The 12,100-nt window shown below is 44.5% G+C and overlaps 1 protein-coding gene across 1 annotated transcript in view; it reads right to left on the reverse strand.

Moving 5' to 3' along the window:
- Positions 1-2,872: 2,872 nt before the first annotated feature.
- EDAR (ectodysplasin A receptor) overlaps positions 2,873-12,100 on the reverse strand; it is a 29,982-nt gene continuing 20,754 nt past the window's right edge. Inside the window, exons 10-11 of the mRNA XM_044262436.1 lie at positions 10,972-11,032; positions 2,873-5,425 (exon numbers count right to left, since the gene is read on the reverse strand). Of these exons, the coding sequence (XP_044118371.1) occupies positions 5,103-5,425; positions 10,972-11,032 (384 nt within the window). The 3' untranslated portion in view covers positions 2,873-5,102. The remainder of the gene's footprint in view (positions 5,426-10,971; positions 11,033-12,100) is intronic.

Genomic DNA, 12,100 nt, shown 5'->3' on the forward strand with positions numbered 1-12,100 from the left:
AGCATGGAGGACAAGGGGCATTAGAGAGGAGAAGGGAATTTGGGTAAATTGGAAGGGGAGGTGAACCATGAGAGACTATGGACTCTGAAAAACAATCTGAGGGGTTTGAAGTGGTGAGGGGATGGGAGGTTGGGGTACCAGGTGGTGGGTATTATAGAGGGCACGGCTTGCATGGAGCACTGGGTGTGGTGAAAAAAATAATGAATAATGTTTTTCTGAAAATAAATAAATTGGAAAAAAATAAATAAATTTTAAAAAAAAGAAAAGAAAACAAGGAAGAACAGAATATTAATAATCTGTGAATAATCTGTTTCATTGGAATCACTATGTAACTTTGAGTAACAAGCCAGGCTCAGGGTTACTCTTGTAAGGACCTATTTAGAAACTGTCCCTGCTCCCCTTCCCCCGGGGATTTACTTGGAGACAAGACCTGGAAACCAGCTTCAGGTAACAAAGCGCAGATATAAAGGTGGGTCAGGCCAAGTGGAGACACTGATCAGTGGGGGGGATGCATACTGTCTCCCTCGTTATCAAGGAGTATGGGACCCGCCCTTTGGGAGCCTTTTTGGCACCAATCCCAATCAAGCCGTAATAGGCTGGTTCAAATGTCTACTAGGGTAAATTGTAACTCAATTGGTCACCTAGCATCATTGTGGAGTTTCCGTGTGTGTTACAATCTCATTGGCCACCTGTGCGTGGCCAGGCCTGACCGCATGGCCTTTGTTCTTAAAAGCTAGTCTGTGAAACAGAGAGGGGTCGCTCTCTCTTGTAAGAGGTGTGGCCCCGAACCTTTGGTTAGATTCTTGATGTTTGGCGCGAAATAAAGCTTTGCTTGACCTTTGCTTTGTATCAGTCTCGCTCCTTTAATCACAGACCCATTATTGGGACATAACAACTCTTAGAAAAATGGTTTTAAGTCTTCTCTCCATTTTCACCCTCTGGTTATCTCTCTATGAGTTTTAAAAAAATGAAATACATAGAAAACTTGAACTTCTCATGAGGTCTTTTGGCACCAGAACGAGTAGCTGAGCAGGACCCCTCTGACCCTCCAAAATATCTTTTTAAAGCAACAACGTTTGTGCTTTCTCCAGGTTTACCTGGTCCATAAAACATTCCAACACATTGGAAGGAGTATCAGAATTTTAGCTTTTTACTACAAAATGCAAGATGTCTTTGAAGGGCTGCAAATGCATTGAGTGGAGCAGCAAAATTTCCACACAAAGCCAACAACTCTTTCAAGCTTCTAAAAGCCATCATTGTTGCCAAAGTGAATGATTCACTAGAAATGTTTGGGGAAGAAAAGTATAAGCAAAGCCCTGAATAAAGAGATATCCTCTAATTCAAACTGGGTTCTCATGAGACTCTGCCACATTGCCCTGGCCCACTGAGGCTGGAGGCGGAGGAGAGCAGAGCTCGTTCGCCCCAGTTAGGGTTGCAGGGCAGGTGGCCCACTGAAGTCCTTGCTGCTGAGCACCTGCAGCCCAGCTGTCCGTCCTTTCTTCACAGTTCCCTGCAGGAACGCGGTCACTGCTTGGTATTCACACAGCAAAAGAGCCCCCGCTGGAAAGTATGCTTTGACTGAACACTTCCTCTGAGGATGTTACATTGTCATAGTCCAGTCATCATGTACTTATTGTGGTTGGAAGACCAATGGTTCCTCAAAAACATGTACCCTCTAACCCCTATGTCTTGGGATCATGTGACCTCACATGCACTTCGTAGAAGTGATTAAGCTTGAGATGGAGAAATGATTCCAGATTACCTGGGTGGCCCTATGTGATCACAAAGGAAAGGAGAGGGAAGCAGGAGGGTGACAGGGAAGGATATGTGACAAAGGAAGCAGAGGTTGGAGAGACAGGATTGCTGGCCTAGAAGATGGAAAGGAACAATGAGCCAACAAATACGGACAGAGGCTGCAAGTTAGAACAGGCAACATTTTCTTCTATAGCCTCCACAAGAAATGCAACTCCATTCAAACTTTGACTTGAGGACTTCTGACCTCCAGAACTGTAAGACCATAAATTCTGTTGCTTTAAACCACTAAGTTTGTGGTAACCTGTTACATCAGTCATAGGAAACAAACATACCTGTGGATATTTGCATTGTCTGGCCTAATATTTTACCTTTTGTGATTTGACTTTGTTCTTCATAGAGTTAGGGTTATGACTTGCTTTGGCCAAAAGAATGAGCTAGAAGGGATGATGTGCCAGTTCTGGGTATAAGCCTGACGAAACTTTGTATGTCTGCTCACTATTGCTCTTCTTTCATTGTCATCATGGAGGGAGGCCTAACCTAAATGACGGTCTGAGGCCTAGTATGGGGGAGAACAGAATAGAGCAACCGCGTGGTGAGAGTATCCCAATAGACAGTGGCCCCCGCTGAGCCATATCCAACTGAGACCACCTTATATCAGCTGAGATCCTTATCGACCTCAGAACTATAGTGATAAATTGTCACTTTAAGCCACTGAATTCTGGGCATTTTAGCATTACACAGCAGGAGCTAAGTGATACAGTGATGGCAACTTGGAAAGCAATGCTCCAGGAGTTTATTTACACAATCTTGTTGTAATGTTTGCTTCTGTCGAACACATGACCTAGGCCATAAAAATGTAGGCAATTCATTTAGGCTGGTCACAATCCTACAGTCTCATCATACACAGGCAATAACCAGGACCAGAGTAATCAAAGGCTTCTCCACTCACCCACCTCCTCCCTCCATCCACCTCCTCCCTCCATCCACCCCCAGAAAGAACTCACTTTGTAGCAATCTGTCATCTCCTTTTTATTAGTTTATTGAAATTGTAAAATATAATAAGTTATATATACAAAATTAGACAAAACTATTGAAAATTAAGACTTCACTGGCTAGGACCCATAGCTCTTAGCCTCGGGTGTTCCCTAAATGTTTTTAAGGATAGCAAAACAATGCCTGTCTCCATACAGAATGGCAAGGTGGAATTCCCGGCTCTGGTCAGTGATAATCACTGTGGTCTCATTGATTTGAATTTCATAACGTAGGCTAAAGTCCATCAAAATAGACTTTTCTTGGATTTGATAAGTGAATGATAAAGGAATGTTTAACTCTGTAAGGACGAGCTCCCTAAAAATGGCAAGTTTAGAGTCACCAAAACGTGGCGTGATGCTGGCTGGACATCTGGCCCCATGAAATGAGGCCAAGCTCCGGGCCTGGGAACAGCACCCCCTGCTTCTTCACTGAGAATGTTGTTCTTGGGAAACTGCAGGCTGTCTCCCTGGAATGGTACGCTCATCACATGTGACATTTGCTGCCTGATTCAGGGGGAGCCTCTCATCATCATCATCACAAAGCATGAGAAAAGGGCGCCGTAGAATTTCAAAGAGGAATTAATAGGATAATTAAGTTTTGCCATGGAGTATTTAGTTTGCAGGATATACCAGATAGGTTCTGGAAAACAGCAGCAAACAGACACAGCAAATGATATTAAATATTCAGGACCTAATTATGATCCTATCACAGTATGTTCTACATTCATTGGTGGGAAATTGCTTGTTGGTTCTGAACATATGACTGATTTCCTCCCCCCAAAACATTTGCTCAGTCATGCGACTTGTAATTTTTAAAACATCGCTTTGTAAGCCAGAGACTGGTTTTAATTTAGTAATAACCCATAGATATGTCATTAGGAAGCTCAGCATGAACTCTAAATTAACCCCCTGGTATGATCAGTACACTGGCTCCCACGCTCTTGGCAACAGCACGTGTGGTAAGAGAATCTTCCAAGAACAATGCCAGTTTATTTATCTCTAAACATATGCCAAACAACTATAGTTACTCTGAGTTCTTCTGCTTCTAGTCTCATCTTACTTGATGACTCCTGGTATTCACTTCGATGTACACCTTGAAGGCTGGGATTTCCTACAGCCCTACTTCCCTGATGCCCACCTGCACCTTACTTCCCCTGATTGCAGAGCCACAGGCTAACCTCTCCTTAGCAGAAGAGACACTGAAACCTGGGAGGGAGAAGAAAATGGTCCAAGTTGGCACAACTAGAACCGGGTCCCTGATTCCAAGCCCAGGCCGTACCTGTGCTATGAGGCCCCACTTTCCTTGACTGGTTCAGAAGCTTTCATGCCTCAAGTCTCATCCACAAGTCTTGGATGCTCAGATTCTACAACTGTGCTTGGCTGAACTCTTAGAAAGTCACCATTTCTCTTTATACATACAGCAGACCACTCCTTTCTGTTTGAAGCTAAAACAGGCTGACACATCATGGATTGTGTTCTTGAGCATTGCTTCCCACAAAGGGTCAAACCTGACTAGGATGAGAGTGGAAAGCAATTCATGTGTAAAACAAAACCACCCGGTCCCAGGCCCGGGACTTATGCAGTAGAAACTGGCCACAGATTGGACACAGGTCTACCTGACTGAACAAACACACACCTTGTATATCAGTGACAGAAGGCAGACCACAGAGTGAACTCTTCCATCAGTGACTGGAAGGGCTGTAGGAATACAGATGGCCTCAAGAACAGGCAAAGTTATCCCAATGAAGCCATGGACAAGTACCGAACCTGACACACTACATGGAGTGGGTGTCTGCCTTTTGTAGACACGTCACCAGGCTTTCAAGCTGCTTTCCTCATGAGGCTGCCCTCCTTCATCATGCTTGGGGAGCCATCTCCTCCCTCAGAACTTATCTCATGTTTTCTTAGCATCCCCTCACCCAGACTCTTTGATGTCTTCTAGCAAGGTGGTTTGTAAACACATCTTCTATCTTTCCCTAGGTTGTAAACTCCTTAAAGACAGGGACAGATTCTCCTCCTCTGTCATCCCCACATTGTTTGGTTCATCGGAGCAACCAGCAATGTCCCTTGAATGAGTTTATGAATAAATATTCATCCTGCCCGGTGAGGTACAGGTGGGGAGCTGGGAACACCCCAGCTTTAATATTTTATCTTTGGTTAGATTAGAAGATGGGCTTCATTTCCTCTTGTTCCTGGAAACAGCCTAGGGCAAAGCCTGTGACAGCAGAAAAAGCCTCAATTCTTAGCAGTCTGTTGGCAGCACTCACAACTCCAGAGCCCTTTTTGGATCCTTGGTGCCTCCCACAGGCTGGCTCCTCAGGATGTCGTGGGTGGTTGGGAGGCTGGGGCTACAAGCCCGGCCCACTCAAGTATGTCCGCACATAAGGACTCCACAGCATCTAGCCGCTCGATCTGCACCAGTTTTGTGAGCAGCTCTGGAATGCTGTAGCCTGCTGTGCTGATGCGGTCAAAGAGCTGCATGCCATCTGTCATGCCCCCAATCTCATCCCTCTTCAGTCCAAAGCTCTCGGCCAGGTGGCGCCATGTTTTCACAACGGCCTTCTCAGAGTTGTACGTGGAACTGAGCATTCGGCTTGTCTTTTCAAGGCAGTCAAATGGCAGCTCTGTGGGGCTGAGACCTGCAGAGACAAAGGGCCACCATCAGACATTGTGAATGGCAATTAACAGAAGTACAACACAATTAAAAATTATTTTTAAAACTTTAAAAAAATTTTTTAAAATAAAACACAGATGCAGAAAACCACACAAAATAAATGCATAGTTTGAGGTTAACTACACCCAGGACTTTGCCAGCCCCAAGAGAAGCCCAAGTATCCTAACCTCAGTAATAGCCCCCTCTCCTCCTAGGAAAATAGCTGCCACAATGTTAGAGTAATCCCCTCAATACCACTGTCAAGAGTCACCAAAGTCTTGAGTATGGGATACCTTTAGTTGGGTGACCCTGTTTCCCCTGGAGCTGCGCTGAGGAGGGAGTCAAAGGAACAGTATCACATTCCTTTATGGGGATAGCAATCACCTTTATGAAGGTACTTTCAAAGACAGCCTGAAGTTGGTGCTACCTGAGCCAAGTCACCACCATCTGATGGTTCTCAGCCTTCCCTGCACATTAGGCTTACCTGGGATATTGGGCGGGGAATGATGTATTTTCACTTTTGGATGATGGAGTAAACATGTTTTTCCCTTTTCCACCTGGTAAGTACAGCTAAAAACCCTGAATGGTATGTACAAAGCAAACATAAAGAGACTCTATGGAGAAAAAAGACAGACTCGTGGGGGTCTTGGGAGTAGAGCAATGGTGCGTGACATAGTGCTGAGTTCCTTGGTTTCCTTTTGCCTCATTATCACAGACATAGAGCTGAAGAGTCCAGAAATCCAGAAATACCAATAACAATCAAAAATAACCCCAACAGAGGCCTGCTTTCTCAGCCAAAGCATTAGGAAAAGAGAAGCTCAACAAGAAGAAAACATTTATAGACGATACCCACTTGTTACAGCTGAACACCACAGAGAAAACTGTGACCCAGTCCCCACTACGGCCAGTAAAGACTGTAAGAGTCTGGAGGTCCACCTTCAGAAGGCTGTAACTGTACCAGTTGTTAGGGAAGGCCAAGTTGAGAGCCTGCCCACTCCAGTGTCTTAGTGGAGACCACACAAGAAACAGATTCCCACCCCACCCCCCTGCAGGGAACAAAAAGAAGCCTCTACTTGGGTGTCAATGAAGGGTGAATGGGAACCTAGACATCTACCGCCATAGAGATATCAGAAGAAACAAGCTATATCAGAAAGCTTAAATAAAATCCAGAGTCTCATAATGTGACATAAATCTTCTAGTTTCAATAGAAACCCACTGATCACATCAAGAACTAGGCAGATCTCAAATGTTCTTAATTTTATTTTTAAAAATATTTCCAAAAAGAGGTAAAGAATGTGAGGCTAGTCAGCCAAATCCTCTCTTGTTGTTGATGGCTAGGAAGATCTCAAATGAATGAAAAAAGACAAATCCAGAGATAACAGAAGTATTAGAATTATCTGATACATATTTTAAAGAAGTCATGATAAAAATGTTTCAATAAATAATTACATGCATGCTTGAAAAAAATGCAAAAATGAAAGCCTCACAAAAGACAAAATATAAAGAAGAACCAAGTGGCAATGTTAGAACCACAAAAAGACAATAATTGAGATCAAAAGCTGAGTAGATAAGCTCATTGGCAGAATATAGAGAGAGGAAAGAATTAGTTAACTGGATAATAGAATTGAAATTATTTATCTGAACAACAGATATAAAATAAACTAAAAAACAGTGTCCCAAGGACCTGTGGGGCTGAAACAGAAGATCTCACATTTGTGCCATGGAGACCTAGAAGAGGAGAGAGAGAGAGTATGGATGAAAAAGGAAATAATGGCTGAAAACTTCCCAAACTTGGAAAGTGACATAAGCCTACAGATTCAAGAAGCTGAAAAAACTCCAAACAGGATACACCCAAAGAAATTCACATCAAGACACATTGTAAACTCTTGAAAGCTAAAGACAAAGAAGTCTTGAAGACAGAAGAAAAAAAAAATCAACACCTTACCTACAGTGGAAAAGAATTAGAAGGTCAGTGGATTTCTCATCAGAAACCTGGAAACCAGAGGAACATGGCACAGTATTTTTAACTACAGAAAGGAAAGAACTGTCAACATAGTGTCCCATACCCAGCGAAATAGCCTCCAGGAATGAAGGGGAAATCAAGGCAATCTCAGGATGAAGGGAAAACTAAGAATTTGTCACCAACGGAACTACCTTAAAAGAATGACTAAAAGAAGTTTCTCAATAGAAAGGAAAGCATGAAAGAAGGAAACTTGGAACATCAGAAAAGAGCATGGTAAGCAAAAATATCGGTAAACACAATAGCTTTCCTTTTCCTTTTAGATTTTCTGAATTATATTTGCTAGTTGAAACAACCGATGTGGTTCTGAATATATGTAGAGGAAATATTTAAGACAACTTTAAACAGGAAAGGACATAAAGGGAAGTTTTTTATATTTCATTCAAACTAGTAAAGGGATGGCCCCAATCATCCTAAAATACTACAGAAAAGGCTATGTACTCAGAACTTATAAAATGCATCACTCAAAACAACACCAAAATGGATTTCTAAAATATGTTCAAGTGACCCAAAGGAAAGCAGGAGAAAGAAAATAGAGAAAATGAAAAACAGAAACAAAAAAGAGTAAACAAAAAATAAAGTAGCAATCTTAAATGATAAACTAGACCCACACAAATATGCCCAAGCTGATTTTTGACAAAGGCACAAAAGCAATTCAACAGACAAGATACAGTTTTTCCCAAAAAATAGTGCTGGAGCTACTGGACATCTACAGGCAAAAACAACAAATGAACAAACAGCAAAACAAAACAAAACAAAAACTCACCTCAGTCTAAGTCTCACATCTTTTTATAAAAATAAACTCCAACTGATCATGGACTCAAAGGCAAAGCAAAATGATAAAGCTTTTTAGAAAACAATCACAGAAAATATCTTTGTGACCCAGGACTAGGCAAAGAGATCTTAGCCTGGATACAAAAAACCCAATCTATAAAAAATACAATCTTATCAAAATTTCACCTTTCTGTGAAAGACCCTATTAAGAGAATGGAAAGACAACCTACAGAGTGGAGAAAATAACTGTAAATCACATATCCAACAAAGGATACAGCAACCCCCTCCAATCCATTTGGAAAATGGGCAAAAGACAGAGTGAAACATTTTACTGAAGAGGACATACAGATGGCAATGACCTCATGAAAAGATGCTGCATTAGGGAAATGTAAATTCAGACCACCATGAGATAAGAAAACACAACTATCTGAGTGACTAAAATAAAAAACAGCACCACTACCGAATGCTGGCAAGAAAATAAAGAAACAGGATGACTCACACATTGCTGGTGGGGATGCACACAGTACAGGCACTTCAGAAAACCATTTGGAGGTTTTTTTTTTTTTAAGATTTATTTATTTCCTTGAGATATTTCTTTGAGAGACAGAGACAGAGAGAGCATGAGTGGGAGGGGCAGAGAGAGAGAGAATCATAGGCAGACTCTGTGCTATGCCGAGCTTGGAACCCAAGGCTGGACTTGACCCTGAGATCACGACCTGAGTCAAAACCAAGAGTAGGACGCTCAACCGACCGGGCCACTCAGGTGCCCCAGCAGTTTTTAAAAACATAAAACATACAACTATCATACAATCCAACAACTGTACTCCTGACATTTATCCAGTGAAATGATGACTTATGTTCACATAAAAATCTATTCATGGCTCTTTATAGTGGCTTTATTCGTAATAGCCCCAAACCAGCAACAACCAAGATGTTCTTAAATGGATGAATGCTTTGACGAGTTGTGATTCGTCCATGATGTGGGCAGGTACTAGGGGTATGAGGAAAAATCTACAACACACAACAATCTGCATGAGTCTCCTGGGAATTAGGTGGAGGAAAAGGGCCTTTGGCAAGAGGCTATATGGTGCCTGAGTCCACTTAATGTTCACAAAATGACAAAACTGTAGAAATGAACAGATTAGCGGTAGCCTGTGGCTAAGGAGAGGTCGGGGAGTGGGGGAGAGAGTGAGGCTAAAAAGGGTATCCAGAGGGATCCTTGTGGTGAAAAAAATGGGCTCTGCCTTTGGGTATCAATGTCAATGTTCTGATTGTGACTTTCAGAGATGGTTCAGGGGGTGGTCTCATTGGGGAACACTGAGGAATGGGTCCACGGGAACTCTCTGTATAGTGTCCTACCACCACATGTGAATCTGCTGTGATCTCACAATTACAAGTTTAATTAAAAACAAACAAAAGAAATGGATGCGGGAGACTCACCCCAGCCAAATTAGATTAGGATCTTGGGGCATTTGGGAGCTGGGCTGGGCAGAGGGCAGAGAGTGGGAAACTCTGGGTGAGTGTCTGGGTGAATATACTATTTCCCCAGGACTGGGCACTGGTCTAAGGTTCTCTGCCTTGGTGATGTGAGGGTCCCTAAGGGTTGATAAGCATACCACACACCCCAGGCTGAGAGAGGGTGGTCAGACACATGGGGCTCACACACTTCATCCTCCCAGTCTCACTGGAAAGTCTCCTCTTTTCTGTGGGGTTCCCGAAATTAATTTGAAAACCACTGTCCCAGGGGTGGGTGCTAAAAGCCAAGACATCTTTTGGAACAGAGAAGAACTTTCCAGGGTGATGGAATGCAAACCTCAGACCATCCATCATAGGGCAGCCATGCCAGGCTTATCAGATGGGGATTGTTTATTTGGAGAGATGCTGGGTTTCAATAGGCAGGCAAGTTGAGGTCTTGGCCCCTGGAAGTTGCTTCTGGCTAAAGGAGCACTCAGCCAGCAGGGCTTCCCCGGGCTTGGTGGGGTGGGCTCCACTTCTGTGGAGAAATGAGAGGCCCCCTGGCTCCACTCCTCCTGCCTGGGCCAGACCCAGAAGTCCAAGGAGGGATGCCCATGAGACCAGGGTCAAGTGGCCTGGTGAAGCTGGGGAGCATTCCCTAACCTCAGCGATGAGGGGTTTTGTGAAGACAAAGGTAATTTAGAGCTTAGATTTGGAAGAAATGGGAATTGTGGATTCTGATTTTAGGTTGAAATGCTTACATTTCTAGTCCTGCTGCCCAGACACAACATGTAGTTATTGTGAAACAGCCTGACTCTGCTGGCTCAGGAAGCATCTTTGAGGAGGGAAGCAGGTACCCAAGGAAAAGGCCTGCTAATGACTGGGTAAATGACTGGAAAGACCAGTGCAGGGCAGCGTCTGACGGACACTGGAGGACGCGGGCTCCATCCACTACTGTTCTCTCCTGACTCCATGGTCCCCCAGGGAGGCTCTGTCCCAGGGCTGGCTGGGTGTCATCTCCCGGACCTGAGAGGAAAAGGGGCTTGGCGAGTGCCACGGAAAAGGCCTTAAATAGTTTGATGCCAAATTCCATGTCCCTCCACACGTGACGTGGGTTTGCCAGCCACTGGAATGAGGAACGTGACAAGTTGGGATGGGTGGCCTTTCTGGTCCCTGGGGGACCTTGGGACTCCTGCCAGAGCCACCTCCTCCACGCTGACAGTTGGGGCAAGATTCTTGGGAGATCTGGCATACAGATCCCCAAACAGCATGTCCATGCTTACCTTCAACGACTCCACACACATTGGCGTACACGTCCAATATCTTTTTCCTTCGACTTTGAATCTATGGGAAAAGTTAAGGGAATGTTAAGTTTCAGAATAAGAGAAAGTGGAAGCCCACAAAAATGCCCGTTCTCCAGCGCAGTGCTGGCAGCTGCTCTCCCGACTGAGTCAGAAATGCTGACTGGCGCCCTCACATGACTGTCTCATCAGGAAATTCAAGCACCTTCCGTGTTCACAGAGGTGGAGCTGCTCTGTAGAGTCCCCTGGACGTTCAGGCTCACAGGACACCTGGCATCAGTCTGTGTGGGAGGGTAGGTGGTGGGGACCCCAGCTGGCCAGTGGGGGCCTGAGACGCCATGGCTGTGTCTGCAGCCATCCACAGATTCTTCTCCCAGAGCCCACCGCTCCGGATAAGGACATGAGGCCATGCTGGATACAGGAGGGGTCCTGGCTGAAAGTTCCCATGCCCCACAGGAGCTGGTACCTCTCAGAACAACCCATAGATCTCCAGGGTCCCTGCAAGTGATGGGTGCCATGACTGATGTCCCCGGACTGAGGGCAGCACAGTGTGGAATCCCTGTCCGGACCAGCTTCCCAGGCGGGGACATGTTCACCACTAACAACATTACCTAGCCACACACTGACCTATGCTTGGATCAGGCTGCCAGTGAACCACGTGCTACACACTCAGGCAGCCTGGGCAGTGCTGTGCCCTCTGCCCATGCACCCTGCCAAGGCTCCTTCTGGGTGTCCTGCTTTGGGCGACAAGCTCTTTAGACCATTTTACATGCAAAATGCATATTATGTATGCATGAGTGTGTACACTCAGCAGTGTGTGTGTATGTGTGAGTGTGTACACTCTGGGTGTGTGTGAGTGTGTATACACTGGGTGTGTGTGCATGTAAGTGTGTACGCTGGTGTGTATATGTGTGAGTGTGTACACTCTGGGTGTGTGTATGTGTTGTGAGTGTGAATACTCTTGGTGTGTGTGTATGTGTACACTCGGTGTGAATGTATGTACACTCTGTGGGTGTATATGTATGTGTGAGTGTGCACACTGGGTGTATGTATGTATGTGAGAGTGTGTGTGTGTGTGTTTTATGGTTTTCTTTGGTCCGCTTAGACACAT

The sequence above is a fragment of the Neovison vison genome, chromosome 8, assembly GCF_020171115.1.
Source record: "Neovison vison isolate M4711 chromosome 8, ASM_NN_V1, whole genome shotgun sequence".
Lineage (NCBI taxonomy): Eukaryota > Metazoa > Chordata > Mammalia > Carnivora > Mustelidae > Neogale > Neogale vison.